The sequence below is a fragment of the Pygoscelis adeliae genome, unplaced genomic scaffold (genome assembly GCF_000699105.1).
Source record: "Pygoscelis adeliae isolate BGI_AS28 unplaced genomic scaffold, ASM69910v1 Scaffold216, whole genome shotgun sequence".
Lineage (NCBI taxonomy): Eukaryota > Metazoa > Chordata > Aves > Sphenisciformes > Spheniscidae > Pygoscelis > Pygoscelis adeliae.
The window spans coordinates 2,450,102-2,471,961 of NW_008825073.1; the positions used below are offsets into that span (position 1 = coordinate 2,450,102).

Here is a 21,860-nt window from a genome sequence, read left to right on the forward strand (position 1 = left end):
GATTATCCTCCTAAATATAAGATACCAACAAGTTTCATACAAATACCCTTCTGTTTAGATAACACTTTTCTGTTAAAGTTCAATCTCTCACTAACACAGAAATGTTATTTAACATATAGTATATACCCAGATACATTTGGTATTTATAAAAAATAAAATTAAAAATCTTACTCATGCTAGCTACTCTAGTGTTTTCTAAAGGACTTTTCTCCCTGGATCTAGGATTTTACAGAGAATGGGAATAAAGTTGGATTCAACTTCCAAAAAGTACCTAATTTGCCAAAATCAAGAAAAATACAAGAGATGCTGCAAATGAGGGGGAATATTTCTCAAGGATGAAATGCCAGAATCCCCCTTACATCAAATTATTAGAGACAGCCAATCAGAAAACAGATCCATAGGAATTTGCAAGACACTTCTTCTGACTACCTTTCCAATTTCCATGTGAAATATGAGAAAATAAATCACAATTTAACTAATATCATACACCTTACAGGAAAAGGGGAAAATGCAGCCTCTCACGTCTCAGGACGTTAGTAATTGAATATACAGCTCTTATACAGGTATGCTGGAAGTTTCACTAGTCCCGAAGTTTCAGCTGTCTCCATCCTTACAGTAGCCTGAGCACTGTCTTAAAAAGAAGAATCTATTCTCATTTTTATATTGTACAAATGTAGAACAGACACAAAACCTCCCAATTTTCTAGGTTTTAAATATCAATGCATGTCTGATCTTAAAGGCAAGCTCAACATTTATGTCTTGTCTTGGTGATAAAGTTCATGAATATATAATGAGAGTGGAACAACTCTGCTGCTGATTAAATGTCAAAAAAGGTTTTATTGTCAAATATACTGTAAATACAGAAGATATACAACAAAGAGCATTAATTGCAGATGGCTCTGTACAGCTTAAAAAATGCACATGATCTAAACAGGAAATGTTGATTTTCAGTTTCAACTATCAATTTTAATTTACCTTCAGAATGTACCTCCCGTCAACCTGTAAAGATAGAATGAACTATAAAATAGCCAAACTCAGCTGAATTAAATGCTTCACATTCAAGGGCAGATGTTAGCATGTTAGAGTCTATATCATAAGTATACATAGCAGAATCGACCAATCTAGCCAAAACTCTGGATCTTTATTAGAATTCATCTAAACCTTTGTGAACATTTAAAAGAGATATAATGTGAAAATTTGGTCAGGACAGATGAAAGACTGGAATAGCCATCCTCACAAATTCAGAACGGGGTTGGACTGCCTGTGTAGCTCTTCTGCAAAAAAATAAAAGAAAAAAAAAAAAAGAAAAAGATCTAGCGGCTATAGCAGACTGCAGGTGAACACAGGTCAGCAGCATCCTGCTTCCAGGAAACGTCAGGAGAATAAGTTTCACACGTTTATAGAAGATAGCTGTATGTACGACTGGGAGAAATTCTTTCGCCCTATCCTGTTACACATTGCCGCACTGAGCACTGGCACAGCCTTGACCGAAGCATTGTGTTGAGTTGGGAACCAGCAGGATATGAATCGCCTGGAGAGAGGCCAGAGGAGTGCAGTGAGAACTGACCAGGGACCTAGAAAACCATCAGTATGAGGCACGTTCAAAAGAGCAAGCCTGTTTAACGTAGGGAAGGGAAGACAGATAGGAGACTCACTAATAGTCTTCACTAGATAAAAGACATGTTCAGTAATAAAAAGGAATAAATTGTTCTCCATACCCACAGTGTACAGAAACAGCAGCAGCAGCAAGGAAAGACTGTAACAAGGAAGACTTAGGTTAAACATTAGGAAAAATGGCCATGATTAGTAAGCCTATAAAATTTCTAACATTAAGCTGGACAACTATCAGTCAGACATGACCCTGGCAGAGGTCTTGCTTCACTGAGAGTGTGGATTAGAAAACAAGTCTGAAAGTGCTGTTTTCCTAGGATCCTAAACACTGCAAACCGCAATACAGAGACCAGATCCAGAGGCAGTGACAAACTGCAGGGTGAAACGGCCTGTCCTGAACTCACCCTGCCATCGCTAAACCACATCTACTACGTGACCTAGATCTGTATGCCGCAACATACTACATTGCAGGGTACAGCCTAGAGTGTTTATCCACAACATAGGATCATTATCCTACATTATGGTCTCTTCTTCAGCTACAAGAATGGTTCAGGTAAAGCCTTACCTACTCTTCTCTTCAAGAAAACATCACAGTTTGATGTGCATCCTTTCTGTGCAAGATGAAACGTGTATCTGCAAAAACTAACACACAAACTGGCCATCCTAAAATACGTATTAGTTAGTTACCAGATGACATAATATTGGTTACATTTCCAGGATAATACATGCATTAAGATGGCATTTGAAACGTACTAAAAATCCATGCATTTTCCCTTTAGATTATGGACAAATTAGTACCTTCAATTATATGGTGCCAACAAGACTTTCTTCTCCATGACTAAATGGACCAGGTTTTAATATTCTTTAGTGATTTTATGAATTTATATTAAGCTTCTAAGAAATTAAGAGTAAGAATTTTGTTTGAGAAAAAGATGTCGCAGCCATGGAAATTAAAGATTTCTAACACACTCTGGTTGATAAAGGTACATTTACTCTTGGTCTGAAACAACATTGCTGGTCTTTCAAAATTGTAACTAAAATGATGATAAATTGCTGCTCTTGTATACAGTTAGGGATTATGGGTTTTGTTTTTTTTTTAAAGGAGCTAAAAACATAGACTACCCACCTGTATCTATTTTTAATTTGGTAATGACTGTACTTGCTAAAATTCTACCAAAATGTCACTCACAGCTTTGGATTCCAGCTTTTTTTAAACAGAATATGGAGCAGAAAGCATAACCTATTATGCAAAACTGTGAGATGCTTACTTTTAAAATCACAGAAATAAATGCATAATCCTGATTTTCTTATGGATCAAAACTTTATTAAAGGAAAAAAACTTGAATATAACTATTCAAGATAGCCAAGGTATTCTATAAAAATTAATAAGGTTCTGATCTGTGTATGTCCTGTTTACCCATATAGTCCCTACTCCAGAACTAAGGGATGCCTCTTACTTTGTAGGTGCAAGTAAAGGCAGAATTACTTGAGACCACTGTGACTTCTGTCTCATCAAATTCACAAATCAGCTAGACATTTAAACAGTGCCAACTGTTGCAAGTAAAACTGCTAAAGAATCTCAGCTGCAAAAATGTCAGTTCAGGGCACTCTGCAAAAATCTAGTACCAAATCCTTAACTAAACCCCCACATTATTAAAATGCTTTTTTTGGATTAATGCTACTCTTTTGAGTGAGAAAATATTCCAAATGATCACACCACAAACATTTCTCACCTCAAACATAAATTAACTGTACATTAGGGAACTCTTCTTAAAAATCTGATTAAAATTGTAATTCATGAGACTCCTGCTGTTGGCAGCTGTATCACTATCAGTGACATCCTTTGGGGGACTCTCAGCATGTGGCCCACATCAAAGGTAATATGCCAGTTTTCATCCTAACTTATATATGCCTTAACAAGAACAAGAGTGTTCCAGACTTTATAATGTAATTAAAATACTAAAGTACTTTTTATTGTTAAAATATCATTAAGGTGAGATTGAAGTTGACTCACTAGTATTAACAAAGGCAACTATCGCTAATACTTGCTTTTCCTAACATACTGGAATTCTTTGTGTACTGGATTCCTTACATCCTTACATACTAAAAGGGGAAATTAAAACACATTGGTTAAGCATGCTAATACACCATAGTGTTTAAACAAATATGTTACTTTGTGCAAAATGATAGGCAGATGAGATTTTGTTGAAACAGAGTACATACAAGGACCTCAAAAAAAGAAAGAAAAAAAAAAAGGATGTATTTGACATTTGCTGCTTCACTATTCTTGTTCTTTGGTAGCACTGTGGAAAATCTGCAAATCACTAAGTGTACTTCTTAGCATTTTTGGCATCCCTAATTGCCAGAGTTCACCTGATCACCAGTTGATGGTTTCTGCTCCCAGGACCGCTTTTGCTTTGATCCAACAATGGTTTAACATACAATACAAAATACATTTCAGAGAGGTAGATCTGGACCACGCTTTTCTTCTTCATTCCCTTTCCCACTAAGCATCAAGACCAGAAAGGTAGAGATGCCTGGAGATGCCTTCTCACCCTACACCTGCCTGCAGAGAGAGCAGCTCTGCTTCCTAAAGGGCAGGACAGCACTCTTCACACCATGTCCTTCAGCAGTCGCAGAAGCCTACTAAAATGTCTAAACTGGAACGATTTTTCCTTTTAAAGTGCAGTGCATGTAATCTGTATTGGTCTTAAATGGTGGCCAAAATGATTTATGACATCAAGACCTAGTGAAGATGACTAATACTCTGAAGGGACTGTGTGAGCTAAGCCTGCACTCACATGTTCTGTGCCCGCTCCTAATTACTTCATTTACAACTGTAAAAGTGTTTTAACAGACAAAATTAATTATTTTGAATAATCCTTCTGAAATATGATATGCATTTTAATTGTATGCACCCTATCATTAATTAAAGTTCCCTACCTTTTGGTGCATTAATTCAAAGATCATATCAGTGACAAAGCAACAATTATAAGACGACTGTTTACTAAAATTAAAGTTAAAAGGTTAATGTACTCTTGTGATACACTTAAAGTAATGCTAAAATGTTTTCATTTGAGTTTTTACTAGACATTATTTTTCTACTCTTTAAAATCAATCTCTTTGTTCCAGGAACACATTTCCTGTCAATAAAATGAAAAATGATATAGATTTAGGAGGATAGTGGTCTCAGCGTAGCATCTCTCATATTATTATTCCAGTATCATCTGTTACAAAGTAAGACCAATTCCCACATCTAATTACAAACAGGATTTCAGAGTCATTAAACAAAATACATTTCCATTAGTGCTGCTGTAAGAAGATAGGGGAAAAAATGAAGATTAGTTCATGCTGCACCTCTGTTTTTCAAGCTTTGAAGATTTAGACCTCTGCACTCTGAGACTATAAATTTGTAAAGGATCTGAAAGGTGACAGACATGTGAAAGCTCTCAATTCTACGCAGTTTAGCCATACTATTTGCATTTTGTCATTAGTTTATCTTTTGCTGCACTTAGTTCTGATAGTAGATATGGCAAGAATCTAGAGAGGTTGTTTATGATTACGCTGTGTACACCCGGAGGTATTTTATTTGGCGTTAGGAAGGTGGTGGGTTTTTTTTTAAATAGATATGAATCTTGATTTTCTATATTAAATTTGTTCCAGCAAAAGCTAGAAATCATTGTAAGGAATTCTCTTTATGGAAAAAAAAAAAAAAAGGTACTTTATGCTCCGGAAAAAAGGAACAGCAGTTCTTTGACTTCAAATAAGATAACAGCCAAAATATACTGAAGAAGCAGATTGTGTGACATGTTTAACTGTTGAAATATAAACTTACAAGTATATATATTCTCCATTCATAAACATTTAGCAGCATCTAATTGTCATGAATCCATTTAAAATATACCCTTGAGAATTACCCACTCAAAAAGCATTCTCACAAACCAGAGCTTGGATATTTAATAAGAACTTTTCTAAACAGAAGTCTATATAAGATAATACCTAAATTTGCTTGATCTTTAAAATAGTTTACATTAGCTTATGATGTTATATAAGTATCAATTAATTTCATCCTGTGTAAGATAAGCATCAAAAATCTGAAACAGAAATTCCTCTCAAAGAAAAAGATGCCTCAGAGTTACAGAGAAAAGCACAGAGAATTTCATTTTCAGAAGTTGTCCGAAGTTATATTTCCTTTATCAGTTTTAAAACCACAGCCAGAGCTACTTCATATTTCTTGGAGTTGGGTGTCAGTCAATCCAAATATGTAAATAGTAGCTGATGAATCAACATTTATGTGTGAATCATATACATTTACTACAAAGTATTTACATTCATATTTAAATGAGTAAGAATACTTTTTAAAAGGACAGTTAAAGTACTCACATGCATTCAATAGGTAACTGCTTAAGAATCTATCTAAAATGGGACCTTAAAATAGTTTGCAGATAAGAAACAAATTCACTTTTGCACTCCACTGAAACTGTGGTTCACTAAAGCATCCTAAAATTTTTGGTATTAAATCCTGCCTGGTGGTGGGGTAACACAGCAGAAACTATCCACTGATATTCACTCTCCAAAAAAACCCCGATTTGCCAAAGAAACAAATATAGGTGCATCTTGTTTCCAAGCTTCACAAACAGAGACTGGGTTCTCGGGATAATTGAGAGGGCCCATGAAAGCCATCACCATTAGGAAGAAACAGAAGAAAATACAGCAGAATACAAACAAGGCACAACCGAACGAAACAGCTTCTCTCTTCCTGGCTAATGTTTGAGAAGCTGTATCTTAAAAAAGAAAACAGCACATCAACCTCTTCCTCCAGAATTATCAGTCGCTGGCTCCAGGAAGGCCTCACTTACATCGTCTGCGGGGAACCCATTGCTCTGTATCATTCAGCAACCACGGCCATTTTCTGACAAGCAGCAATGGGTAAAGCTTTTTAAAGCCTCAGTGTTACGTGAATATTTTAGTTCCTTCACTCCATTTTCACTGAAAAAGAAAGCTTACAATTTCCTAGATATCACTTGCAAGTGGGTTCAAGAAAATTCCAAGAAAACACACCTCCAAACCTATGTATGGAAGCACATCCTGAAAGCCACTGAGTTTCACCACTACGCGAATCTTCTGCAGGTATTATGGCCCTGAGATGAACGCTCTTACGCAGTGCTTGTCCTCGCAGCCAGTCACCTATGGGGCCACACATGCCTTCATTACCTAGAGAAGCTCCATTTGTACATCAGACTTCAGCATGCTGCTCCCTCGCCTCAGCGCTGCAAGGTAGCCCTGAAGAACCAGTGTCTTGTCCAGGGGCTTCAGAAGTTGTTGGGTTTTTTTTCAGACACACACTGTAACATGGCCCAGTCTTATTGCAGCTCCCAATCTACCCCAGAGAAACGCACCTCAGACTGATGGGCTGAACAGGAGCCACTAAGTGCTCTGAACTCATTTCTGATTCCCAGGAGATCTTTTAAGCAGTGTCTCTGCATGACACTGACCACCACTGCCTATCTCCCAGCCTGGTCCCGTCGGCTGTGTAATACGTGTTATACCATGAGCCATACTCACAGTACGTCATCATCTGCATGCCTGAGGAAAAAAAGCACATCAAAAATGTCATCCTCTTTCCTATCTATCCTACCTATCCTGGTGCTCAACCCAATTGTGTTCGATGGCTGTGGACTAACAGCTCGCTGCACTTCACCACTCAGCGAATAGGAAGGTCCACTTAGCCACTACGTGCTACTCTCAACTTCCAGCGTGAAAAGCAAGTATCTTCACACTCACCAGGACGAATGCAGGTACATGTCGAAAGAAATAGCACAGATGTCTCAATTTTTAGGATGAAATGTTTTAATATATCTGCTAGGGCTGGGGTCAAACAAGCCTAGTTTTTGGATGAGATGGCACAGAAAACAAAACATATTAAATTCTCTCTTACTTCAAGACTGTATATATTCCTCCTGGCAAAAGGACAATTAAAGAAAATTAAATGTATGCTTCACTAGCTTTTCAATTGATTCTAAAAATATTAATAGCAGTTTTGACTGGTTATATTTTTTAAATGGCATGAATGTTTTGTGTTCTTTAAATAAAATTATCATTGAAACAATAACTCTCTGCTCATGTAACACAAAAATACTTGCTTTAACAACAGGAAAAATGACTTCATGAAGTCTGCACGGCACTCAAGGATTAAAAAAATGTTCTCCGGTCTTGTCATTTTTACTCTTACAATAAAATAACAGCCTCGGCATCCTGCTTTTTAGAATAAAAGACCTACCTCTTTTGACTTTTCAAGCACTTGAAAATTTTAAAAGAGAAAAACTAAAAAATGCTGACCGTGTAATAGCTGGGTATTCATGGTGGGTGGAGAACATGAAAGGTTACAATATGGATCTGTGCCTACGCGTTTCTTTTCAACTTGAGCAGCATCCTCCTGCTTCTGCTAACTCGGCAATCATACAGCTGACAGATTTCTGGGTTTTCTAAATAATGCATGGGATTTTCTTTTAACGTGTCAGTGCAAAAGTATCAATTCTGCCCCTGTGTCGTTTGTGATGCTGATTTTCCTTGACAGCATTCCATTAAACCAATGAGTTTTTTCCCTCCTGATGGTTCCTTAAATATTCCTCTGAGTGATGTATTTGTGGTTTTTTAAACAGATTGTGAAGGATGTTTGCATTTATGAAAAAACTGCATGGCAGGTACTGAAGGGAAAAAAGGATAGAAAGATAACACTTTTTTTTTCCCCCTTATGAAGAGCTTTTTCTCTGATCCTCATATGCCAAAAGCTAGGGTGTTTTTCCTTTCTTTCCTGCCTAACTTAGCTCCTTGTCTGGAAATTAAGAAACAAGATGCTACATACAGAATAACATTTTGACTTCCTAAGGAAATACCACTGAAACACTTAGTACTGTTTGACATCTCTCTTGGGAAAGCAAAACACATATATTAAGTCATGCATGCTAACTCCAAAAGCCAACAGAAGGAAATAACTGCTTTATTCTTTACACTGAGGTTTTGTACAAACAGGTACGGTCATGGATTGCTATGCACTGATCCTTCTTTGCTTATGCAGCTTAAAGGATGTTCAGGTAATATCACCAATACTGTATTTTGCAATCTATCCTTCACGTTCCAGTTTTGTCACATACTTGTACAAATTACCTGCTGCCATGCTATTAAAAAAAAAGCTGATTTCAGGTAAGTTGCAAATTTCCCTAAGCAATTATATGCTGATTTCCAGAATACACTTCACTTAATATTAGTATTGCATGATGGTGAAACAGATGATCCTTATTAACACTTTTGTGCAACCAGAGAGGTTTTGGTTTGTTTATCATATTTCTATAGAACAAGAAAATTGATTACGTGGCTGGGCTTTGAGATTGACTTGCCTTAGCTATGGCAACCCTCTGGACTCAAGGCAATCCTCAGATGTGTGCACTGATTACCATCAACAAACCATCTCATCTCCAAGGACTCAGATGGAGTAGCCAAAAAGGAGGAATAGGATTATGAAAGACTTATGGCCACTCGGAATTTGAGATTTCAGAGGGATTAATTTCTCCCACTTCCAGACACCTATGTCCCCAACTACATGGTTCTCTAAATTCAGCCTTCTTTCCCATATCCTACAAGAAGATGGAGACAGACACTAAGCCACAAGGAACAGCTAGCGCAGATCGGCTGGACTGTGGGGCCAGAGAACCTATAGTGCCAGATTAAAGATGAGATTTTCAACTGCCTGAGAAGTTTGCTTCAACACTTCGTATGATGAGTAGGAAGGTGCAAAAAAATCTTTCTCTTCTGCAGAGAGAGTGGAAGGAGGACATTAATGTTCAAATGTATAACAACATTCTTCACAGCACTGTGAACCAATGCATTACTTCAATTAAAAAATACGTGCAATTTTTTTTTTTGGTACATTTTTTTTTCACAGTTTCAGCATTGTCTCTTGCAGCATTTTTTTTTAATAAGTTATTTAGAATATTCCAGTACTAAACTCCACCACTACTGAGATTATTGTAATATCACAAAAAGGAGGTAGGTAGGACCTGATGGCAAAAGCATACCAGCTGGACTAGAAGTAGGAAAAGAAGTGGCACATTTACTCCCCACTTCCTTAGACACACTTGTAAGATTCAATTCCACACCGTAACTTCCTAGAGGACAATATGATAACTGAGGAATTACAGTCAGTGATCCTGAGAGTTAAGAGTTCAGATTTTAAATTGATAGCATGAACAGATCTTCTTGAAAAATTTCCATCATCATAGGTGCACACACACAGAGAAAGAAACTACTGAAGTGACATCCTAGGCATTACTAAAGAAGCAAATCCAAAATTGTTTCACACTGACTTCAACAGATACAGATGGGGATTGAAATGAGTACGACAAGACATCCTCACCACTTTTTTTGTTATACTAATAGCCTGTATATAATGACCCACTTCCAAAAAGTCTGGCAATAAAGTTTCAGGACTTAATACTGATCAATTACATTTTCAATTCAAAACAAACAACAGCAAAAGAGACTACTCCACTCATCTATCAGACTATGGATTGAGGAGGAAGGCACACATCCTAATGTGAAATATTTAGTAGTGGTGTATCTTATGCTCACCAAAGGAAGTCAATATGTAACACTGAGGTAAAAAAACCAACAATCTCTATAGTTGTTTTTTTAAGTAAAACTGCAACCCTTCAAGTCTTTGTTACAGTAAAAAGAAAAAAAAAAAATCAAAGGAAGCAAAAGGTCCTCTGCTCTGTATAACTATATTTCTGATTTGACAGCTACAATTATAATCATTCAGACATCTATTTCCCACAAACTCTCCACAGCCATAACCTTTAGTGATTAATTATAAAGTTTCAGGAGCAACAGTACATAGACTAATTTCCTAAAACAATAAAAGACAGAATTTCTCATTTGGAGCTAAATGAAACACGAACAGGTTGTTACTCATGCTGAAATCTAGATGCAGAGTCATGTTGCAACCATTACAGAAGCTATTAAACACAACCTCAAATCAGAGCAACTGTAGGTCTCTCTCCTAAAATAAAATGTTTTTCTCACTTATGAGGCTTCCGACTCCTTGGCTCTGTTCCTTTTTACCTCTTCTTAGTAAAAAAATTTTCAAAATTCAATTTTCTTTCTCATTTCGCATCCCCATTTTGTTTTTAATAGTCATTTAAACTGTAAGAGTCTAGAGCAAAACAAACATTTGGTAAAGGTTTCATGCACACAGAATTATCATGGTGTTCTCTTCACAGTGAATCAAAGTTACAAAATGCCTATCAACTTCCAAACAAAATGCCCACTCTCTTCCCGCCCCACCTCAGTCTCCAATGAGTTTTCTATAGTGAGTATTTGATAATTCCTCAGTTATTTTGTATGGTGAAATGTATAGTTAAAGTTTTACATTCCTTGCATTTTTGTTTTCCTTTTTGACACATCCTGCTGTACCTGCTTAATGTAAATCTTTAAAAAACGATCCTCCAATGAAGAGAGAAGCCATGCATTACAAAAAAGATCCTAATGCTAGCATTGCAGATACTAAGAAGAGCGTTAATTGTGATTTTTAATATGATTAGTAGTAGTTCTTTTTGTTAAGGACTTATTTCTCTGTCTGCAAGCAACATTGGCACTTGATCCAGCAAATTTGCTCTTGGCAATTCTACTGAAATAGGCAATGAAAAGGGGAAAGAATTGAGAAAAGATCTTTACGCAACTGACACCATATCCTTATCCTTGGACCCCACTGTAACTTCAGCTAAAGTCCATGGGAATTTTTCCAAATCTTCAAGTTGGTATTGAGTCAGTTGTGGAACTCATTGAATTGCTAAACCACGGAGAACTTTCATTCAATATGCATATTCTTGACGTATTGTCGAAAGGCTGGTATGATAGTCCCCCATAAAACTTGTCAATGAGGTACCTAAAATAATATTATTAACGTACTGTAGATTCTTCCCATATGAAGTATACAAATTTTGCCACATCAGGTAAAACACAAAACCATGAACATTCAAATTAGGAAGCTTTTTGTACAGCAGCTTTTAAAAACCTTAATACTAACCCTGCGTATTTTCTGTATGAAGCTTCCTTGCTTTTCTGTAAAAATTCTATCTTCAGTCATATTTCTTAGCATTCAGTGAAACTTCATAATTCATTTTGAACTATATACAGACTATAAGAGTTACACAGACTAAATATGCTTTTTCAGTGCTTTTTTTCTGAATTCAATATGCACTAATTGATTAGGGTCTGAGAGGTGAATAAGAAATACATATCCCACATAATAGAAAGCTGGGGAAGGGTTTAATGCATGAATTAGAAGCCAGATTTCTTCAATACAGATGAGTACACAAAATTAGCAAAAGGCAATACCACTTTTGGAAAGACTGCTTTGTGCATAATTTGTCATGAATTCAAAGTTACTCCTTTAGAAAATGAGTCTAAGACCTCCCAGCTGCTGCTTTATTGGTCTAATAAATTACCATTTTGATGGTACAATGCATATACACTATACACCATCCAAGCAAGCAAACTGTTAGAGTGGCTTCGTCTTTAGAGACGCATGTGTGGCTTCACAGAGACGCGTGAATGCCGATGGGAGATCTGAATGCAATAAGGGATCAGACAATGCCTCTGCTCTTGAATTGATAATGAAAACAAAGGATGCATAAGTTTCCAAAACGGTAAGAGTGTATTGTAGGATTGTTTGTGTCGAAAAAAGTGAGTCCAAGTGAACCTGCCCTTACTGTAATAGGCCTCTAGCAGCTTTCTGAGACAAAACGGATCTATCTTATTCTAGGTCCTCTACACTATCCAAGTAAAAATCTCTTCTTTTCACCTGAAAAGAACATTAGAATAAACAAAGAAGATAGCCTCTTCAAAGGATCCATTTCTGACTTAAACTTTGAACCCTATTGTTGTGAGGCTGGGACTCGGGGAGCTTAGTTCAAGTTTATACTAATGCTTATAGTAGTATAAGACTGAACATATGTTCAGTGTCAGTGCCTTCTATGCAAGGTTGTTTCAGCCAGGTAGGCCATAACAAATGTTTATCATGACTCTCCTTCCTAGCTGTGGTTTGCAAACATCCATTCAAGAAAAAAACAAAATGCAGAAAAGCCAGAAAGTTGGTGATTTAGCATTTGCTGCTTTACCTTTCCCCAGTGAACTGTGGAACTCATGAGTTCCAACAACCTGACCTTTTGGAAACTTTCCATCATTTACAGGAAAACTCTAGACTCGCTGTATTATTGCCAATAGAGAAGTCTTTTGTTACTACAAAAATATTTAGGGAACAGTTTAAAATGTCTGTATCCTAACATAATGAAAACAATCCTTCACCAACATTTTTCAAAAAATTAATGAAGGTGGCTGTTAGGAGGAAAACTGGAGGCATACTGGAGGAATGGGTGCAGTAATTTTGATCTGACACTGACAGAGCAAAGCTTACAGAGCACAAGAGTTTGAGACAGATTTTTTGTTTTGTTTCCCACGCACAAAACCAGGTGTTAAGAGCTCCCCTACAGCTCACATGCACTGCATGACTTACCTGCATTAGAATTGAGCTCTTCATTTTCTGATTCTGTTCCATTTTGACTTCCACTTCCATGAAGGCTATTCATTGCCATAAGTTTCATCTTCTGTAACTTCATAGCCTCTGCCATGGCAGCCGCTGTCAGACCTGGGGGGAAAAAAAAAAAAATGCAGCATCATACCATACAATGCAGCACTGAAAAATATGAAGAACAAAAAAATTCCTTTCAGTGAGAATAAGTCACATAAATTCAATACACATTCTTAGTCCAGTTATGTAAAGTTATTCTGAACACTGTCTTTATTTTAAAGTTGAGTTATTTCAGTACACCATTCTAAGGATTTTTTTCTTTTTAATTCTTTCATGTTTCTTCTTCTTTTTTACATATATAGCATAAAGAAATATTATTTAATGGTATCCCTTTTGATTATACTCCTAAATATAATTTCCTGTCACTTTGATCATTTTGTCACTTTGATCACTTTCTCCTTGACTTATTTAGCTGCTACAAAATTTCCAAGTACACTAGTAAGATACCGTATTCCTTAATTTCAACAGCTCGAAGCCAATTAACATGGAACAATCACTGCTGTACAATTATATTATATATCCAAATATTCTTTTGCCTTTTTCTGAAGTCTGTTGGTTTGGATTAACATTATTGCTACTAGAAAATATTATATTGGAAATATTAGAAAAGTACAATATGGGTAATTACAAACTTGATCTCACCTTTAACAGACCATTAAGACCAGCACAGATTTACAGAATTAAGGGGGGCTAGTGGTAGAATGACTAAACCCCATTTAATTTCCAATAGTAAAACAGAAGAAGTAGAGTAGTGTCAGGCTACAGGTTACCATCATTACCATAATTTTTTTATTATTATTTAGATTCCCAATATCTTTTTTCGTAAGAGTAAACTTTTTAAGTTTTATCATTTTGACTTGGTCAGTAAGAGATCAGATTTTCTTCCAGACAGTATCAAATTACTTTTACTCTGGGCAAGATGTGACTGAAAATATCTTATCTGAAGTTCATCTATCTTGCAGGAAGATATAGGAGATAAGGCCATGTAACCAAAAAGACCTTTACAGGTGTAATTGTTTATTCATTCAGTTATGGATTAAATGGGTTTACTGTCTTCCTCCCAGTATAGTATGACTTGCTTGTGTCATTTGCTAAAAAGCAAGCTAAATGCTTCATATCAGCTACCTTGTAATTGACTGTGCAATAGTTCCACGAAATCACTAAATTGCATTTACCAAAAAACCCATGATTTTTGGTTGGTGGTGCACATTGCATCAACCCACAAAGATATCATACATCAAAACAGAGTCAAATAATCTACTGTTTCTGCAAAGTACTGCTTACTGAGAGATTAGATACTGATTAAAATGAACTAATAATTTTCACATCCTATAATGCCACACATCCATAAATTAAAATGCTTTCTTTTAAAAGCTGCTACAAATTTGACATTTAGATTAGCTCTGCTGCTCCTATAATAGGCTTCACAAAAGTTCTCATCCTTTTAATATGACTTAAGTAAGCAAGCCATCAATAGACTCCAACTGCATGGAGGAGGGACATGTATTATCACATATGGATACAGCAATTCAGTTAACTTCAGCCAAGATATTCCTGATTAATATCAGTTAGTTGGAGATGACAGGTCACAAGATGGGAGTGACACAAGCACTCTTCTGCCCAGGCCGTCGCTCCTCCTCCTTCCATCTCGCCTAAGAGCCTCTCAACATTCACAAAACCAAACTGCAGTTACACACTCCTATATTCCCAAAGCACTGATGCCAGATCTAACAAATATTACCTATGCTAATTAGGCACTTGTTTTACTGTTTTGTCATTCATACATGAAAAACTATATTGATTTCATTATTAATATACACTAAATACAAACACATAAAAGTAAATCCAAAAAACATCATCAACAACCTTGTCTTTTAGGTCATTTAATGCAGTCCTCGCTTCATACAGAAGATTACTATCCCGTAACAGTACTCACTTTTTATTTCAAGATAATTTTTTTTCTAACACCCTTTAAAGTTCTTTTGCAAATGCTACAGGTTTTTTTACCAAGCAGATACAAAATCCTGATGTTTAAACTTCTGTTTTTACACATTCTCTGGCTGACACGACTCACACTTAATCCATCAAAGAATACATCTTCAATGATAAAACTATTCACACCCTTTCTGGAGAAGATGAAATAGTCTATAAACTTTTCCACTTTTTTTCTAGGAAAAGGAAGTGGGATTGCTCTTTGAGTGAATTTCATGTTATTTTCAGGAAGTTCAAAAACAAGCATCAGCATAAGTCTTTTGAGGAATTTACTGTTTTCAAGATTTGCAGGCACCTGTGTGATTTGCCTGCCTACCTGCACATCTGCACTTTTCCTCCTTATCCCAACCAATTCCAAGTTTTGAGGTACAGCCATCACTAAAGCATTTTCAGAACTTGTACCCGCTCAGCCTACTCTCTTTTCACTTTATAATTCTAATCAATTTGCAAAGAATTCACATTTATTTTAAAGGCTACAGAAAAACCAGAATCTGAACATGGAGTTTTTTTATCATAACATTGTATCATTTGTATGTACCCAAATATGTATAGATGAACCAATATCCCAGTAAATATTTTCATCTGGCTCAGTATTTATACAGGTTCTTCATACTGTAAGTCATAAAACTTTACTTAGTTTAAATATACAAAAGAGTAAAGAAACTATTCATAAGGAGATAAACAGGGAGTGGAAACTGAATTCAGACTTTTAATAAAATGTTCAGTGAAAAGACAAGACCAAAAATTATCCAGGGCACTGTATAAAAAAAAACCCCAAACCCACAAACTTCTACTGAACAGTTGTATCAGAAGCACAACGAAGGCAGAACGGGTACCGAGGAACAAACAGAAAAGAATAAACACAGTCCCAAAATCACCACAATGCTGCCTGCAGAAATTAAAGGTAATTATTGTCAGGCATTTTTGAGCTCCCTAACCAGACACAGCTGCCACAAGGACAACAGCCAAAAAACAGTGATGTATCAGAAATCTATGCTGTGCCATCTGCTACACCAAAGTCACTCTATTTCAGCATTAAAGGTTTAAAGAGTAAAGCACAGTCCTAATGCAGAAAGCACTACAGCCTGAAGATCCTGAGCAGTCAGGCATAAACTTGAAGCAGATATAGCCAATACTATCTCTAAGCTTAGTATCAGCAAAGTATTTATACTCTTATTCACTTATTCCCCAGACTATACTATTTCTTACTTGAATTGTGATAGCAGTAGAAGCCCCAGAATCTGAATCTGACTGTATAAGGCACTTTAAAAACAGTGTACTAATTCTTCAGCATTTCTGAAAGCTAATAAAATTGAGGTTAAAGCAAATGGCTTCAGCTGTAAGGGTGTGCTACTGATTGAAATGATGGAAGAAAACGTACAGCAAATCACCCATTGGCATAATCTTCAATTAAGGCTACTGCCACGGCTGACATTACTGAAGCTACTATTTAACTATTAATAAAACTCCTTTCTATAATTGACTCAGCTCTGGCTAGCTGTGGCAAAGAGGGCTATTCTTCAAGTGACTTATCTAAAAATCTACAAAGAACTGAGGAATCATTTCCATTCTCTCAGATGAATCATTATCAGCAACAGAATCTCACTTAGAGTACCTCACTTTGAAAAATGTACTTGAAAACTGCTGTAATGTATACATCTATCCCTCTACTTTCACCTTAAAAAAAAAAAAAGGATCACTAGGAAAAGCGACACGCTGGATTACATACTTCAAAGCTTTCTTTTTTTTTTTCTCCATTTACACTTTAAATTTCCCTTCCTCCAGTTATCTTCTGCCAGCTGTGGTTACTCACTAAACACCCAGGAAATAAACAATGTACCACTTATTATCAAACATGTACAACCTTTACAATACTAACAAGAATAACAAAAAAAGCACGAGTCTCATCACAGTTGCAATGATTTGTTTCCAAAACTACTAGCAACCATGTGGCCAGTGGAGCTAGTCCTGCTAACAGTAGCCCACAACCCACCAGCTGCCTTGGCTGAAAGACAGCAGCTCCTTGAAGAGCTGGTAGGGATCTTTAAGAGAGACACATCAGCGCTAATGCAGACATCTCGGAGCCATGTTCTGGGTCAGCTCTCTATATATGAATCTTGATTACAATTGCATAACAGATCGTGATGGTGTGCGCTCGGGTACACCTGCATCATGCATATGGCAAAACAACCAACTGCCATTAGTAATCTTCATTCCATAATTTCAGTTTTGTCAGGACACTGTGTACTCTCCCTTTGACAAGTCTGCATAACTCTGCTGAACAACACACGAATTTAGCCCTTAAATAACCCTTCAAGGACACAATAACCAGCACACTTGGTGCTCAGGTTGCCCTGAAGTAAAATTCTGCAGTTGTATTCTGAGCCACAGTTAAAATATACCTAAGCACCAAACAGTTTTCAAATTAAGGTTTTTGCTCCAAATTAGGACCATACTCAGCTTACTCAACATGGCACGCCACATTGCTCTGGGGGTGGACCCGCTGCTTGTGGGGCGCTGGAGATGGCATAGACCTGAATGTACTGTGAGGCTTGGTTGCTTCTCTGAGGGCTGGACCCACTGAACATGTCCTCTGCTCCTAAAAGCAAGATACCTGTAGTACTTGAGAGGGTATGAAGACCAGAGACGTTTCTCCATCCCTTGTCTGCATCCTATTAAAGTCAGTGGTTAATTGTTTACTCAAATATCCCCTACGCAGACAAAAAGACTATTGAAGATTATTCCCTGTGAAGTCTCAGGAATTATTTCAACAAAAAAAGCATTTTTACTGCATGGCCCAAAGATCGCAACTCCAAGGTCATTTGTAGCGTATCCCCCTCAAGGCCGGTATCCCATTACGGGGCAGTGCCAAACCCACCCACTTCCCTTGAGCACCAGGCGACAAGGGGACAGTGTCTCTTGCCTCCAGTAAACATCACAATTTACTGATTAGCCTCACAGTACATTCAGGTCTATGCCATCTCCAGCGCCCCACAAGCAGCCGGTCATCCCCAGAGCAATGTGGCGTGCCATGTTGAGTAAATTAGAATTTACCTTCTTGGAGACATAAGAAAGCAAAACTCCATTACATTCCTGCACTGAATGGTACCTAGGGTGTCTTGCATGCAAGTGAATCCTCCATGTTTAACTAATGTCCACTCATTGAAAACTGGATTTTGATGGTGAATGCAAGGACACTGAGCATTTTAAGGTGACCCTGAGTATCTGCTAAACTTGCACTCTAGCTACAGCTATTTTTTTCAGTTTCCTAATTAGTTAGACTGTGCCCCTCCTTCATATTAGTTTGAAAGCTTTTCTGTCAAAACTGTGAACAAGTAAATTAACTAAAGGAGAACTATGAGTAATCAAATCTTGAGGTTTGCAATTAATTAAATGAAACGGTGAGTCAGTGAACTGAAGAATAGTCTTATATTAAAACAAAACATTTAATTAAATTAACAGTCAACACATTGCAATTAATAATATTCAAAAGGAAAAATGAAAACCAGCTTAGCCTTGCCATATTATTTCAGTCTAACAGCCAAGCATTGTGCATCGGCTTGTTTGTTATTTGCATTCAAAGCTGCTATGGGTCAAATATGATGTGCTAAAACAGGAATAATGAAACATCTGGTAGTATGAAATGTTAATACGAGACACCATATTGCAAAGAGTGAAAACAATTCTGAAACATCCAATAAATTAGGCCTTGGAAGACTGAAAAGGATATGCTTTCTTTCCCATGTTCTTCAATAAGGAAATTAATAAAAATAAATACATATAATGCACTTTACCTTTTCAGAATGCCTGCAAGAATTTACTAACTAATTTAAACATTCACATTAGAAAGTGGAGGCTTCTCTGTAGCTGAAATGAATCATCCTTGTTTAGTGATAAACAGGTAGTTAAAACCCAGCTACTAACACGAAGGACAGTGAAACCAAATTCTTGAATAAGAACATTAAAACGACCAGAGTGTTAGAGCAGTTTGGAGACAGGTACAAACACGTAAGTCTTACTATTGCAGATTTTTTTCCATTTCTGTAAATTGACTCAACTAGAAACTGTAGGAAAGTTTTAGCTCTAGTGCATGTTCTGTTTTCAATGGCTGTTCAAAGATATCCTGGCTACTGTTTCGGATAGGTCATAATAATCCATCAATGTGAAACATTTGACAGACTGTAAGGAAAGAACTTAGTGAGTAATTGGCCACTGCAGGCAGAGGATGGGATTTCAGCATAAGCGCCGTAGCGCAAAGCTTTATCATGGGCTAAGTTGTGTGAGTATTCACCCCAGGCCCTGGGAGGACACTTTGGAGCCCAGGCTGAAATCCATGCTACATCCATTTGACATCGCCAAGCTGAAATGTAGTCAATAGCCAAGAAATGTATTACAACAGTTGAGTTTCTTTCATCTGTTCTGATACCTGCAGCCAGTCGTTCTGATATTACAACCATATTTTAAAAATATGTTCTTTTCTCCCATTTTGCAACAGGAAAGCACCCCAAACAGCAAAAATTGATTTTTAAAGTAGAAAATTGGAAAGTATTTATACAGTATCTATCCTGCTACGTGTTCAAAGTGAAAGAGAAAATAAAGACTGATTCTCTAAACACGTTCAGTTAATGAAACTTCAGAAACTACTGAAGATCATCCTTAGAAAAACATTTCAGGCAATAGTTAAAATTTTTGAGTTGCCTAATTTTTAAACACCACCACTTTAAAATGTCAAGAAACTACAGTATGGCAAAAGTACCTTATTGAGGGAGAAAAAAACCCCAAACAAATATTATGCATATTTGTCAGGAATTGCGAGAAATTAATCTTCCACAGAGAAGCTCCAGTCAGCTCGCTTCTGCGGTGAATTGTCACACAGCCTTTACTTGAGAGACCTTATTCTTTGCCTTTGCACAGCCCCTGAGTATTCCCTACATAGCTTCCGCTTCTGCGGCAGATAGATAGGGACAGACCTACAGATAGTCTCTTCATCATACAACCTTGCTTCCCCCACAGGTCAATCGATTCTCTATCATCAACCAAGCAGTTAGGCTGGGGAAAAAAACAGTATGTGATAATGTAATTTAAAGACTTTGCCAAATGATCAAGGGATCGGAAGGAGGGTTGCACAAATGTTTCAGAATTTTTGACGGCTTGATTTTGCAGTCCTAGTAATTTTTGTTTAACACTGTGTGCTTGCTCACCTTATTTTAATTCTAAAATAGAATTTCATGCAAAAGTTCAGATGAGCATAAACAAGATTAAAACCTTTACACACCAAAACATCTCTGCCACTCCATGGAATGATTCACAGAAGTAACAGGTTGTCATTCTCTAATTTCACACAGTTAGGCAGTAGCAAAAGTCCTGATACTTACAAATTTGGGTGTTCACTTTAAAATATGGGGAGAGTTTGCTTTCCAGACGCTTTCAGCCCATGTCTGCCTCTATTCCTTAGGCTTCTCACCCCAGATATAACCTCTGTGTTTCGTATAGCCTAACGTTATTCTCCCCGATACCCACCTGAAAGATTGGAAACATTTTTAACATTAACATCTTCCATCAAGTCTCTGTACCTGAGATACTTCATATCCTTGATCCACATGAAGATATGATGACCAAAAACCTGTCAGATTTATTGTCTAAACCCAAGGGGCTCAGTTTGAAGTATATAGAATTATAATCCCAAATTTGTGCTTAAACCTATGTTAACATGAGCACTCATGTTCAAGCTAATACACAACAATACTCAACTATGTATTTTACAGATAACATATCCAAAAAGGTAGCTGGTATCTTATGTCAAACAAAATTGCAGCTTACCTTATTGGAGGGAAACAGAAAAATCAGAACTACAGAGAGCATTGAGAGGGTTATATTAATTTTTTTCCTTCATTCTTACAGTGTGTCTCATGAGAATTGATTAATTTTGTGACATTTTCTGCTCTTTTTTACAATCTATGCCATAAGAATGATTTGTCAAGACTGTAATGCGTAATACTTTTAGCATGCTGCACTACTGTGACCTTTACCTTCTTCTGTATATTTGATGGACTGACCACCCCACTTTTGATCTACAGGTTTCAGAAGATGGAAGCATACATGAGACAGATGCGTCAGCCACAGAATTATTGCTGAAAAGATCACAATCACTGCATACAGATAATTTCTATGTTCTTCTGTGCATATCTGATGCAATTTTAGTCATGTCATTGAAAATGTTCAACATAAAATGAAAACTCTTACATTATGTGGCATACTTAAAAAGTGTTTTCATACATCAAGAGAGTGACAAATTAATGCATTAGGACTCAGATTTCAGTAAGGATAACACAGGTTAAACTAATGCTCATAATCATTCCAAATTCTCAAACTATCCGCTTATGCTTTCATAATGCTGTCATAGACTAAAGATTACAATGCTTTGAGGTAAGGACTTGAAAAATTAAAAACTAAACCAGAAATGTTAAATTACCTCCTTGAGAGCAACATATGAAATAAATTCCATTTATAGGAAAAAAATGTTAACTCCAAAGTGCTAAATATTCAGACGCCACAGGAAAGAATACAAAGGTGGTTATCATCAGCCCCAAAAGGAAAATAGACCTTTGAC

General features: G+C 36.7%; 1 protein-coding gene across 1 annotated transcript in view; it reads right to left on the minus strand.

Moving 5' to 3' along the window:
* Nucleotides 1-21,860, minus strand: part of DACH2 (dachshund family transcription factor 2) — a 170,231-nt gene that overhangs the window by 87,739 nt on the left and 60,632 nt on the right. Inside the window, exon 5 of the mRNA XM_009326650.1 lies at nt 13,184-13,315. Within this exon, the coding sequence (XP_009324925.1) occupies nt 13,184-13,315 (132 nt within the window). The remainder of the gene's footprint in view (nt 1-13,183; nt 13,316-21,860) is intronic.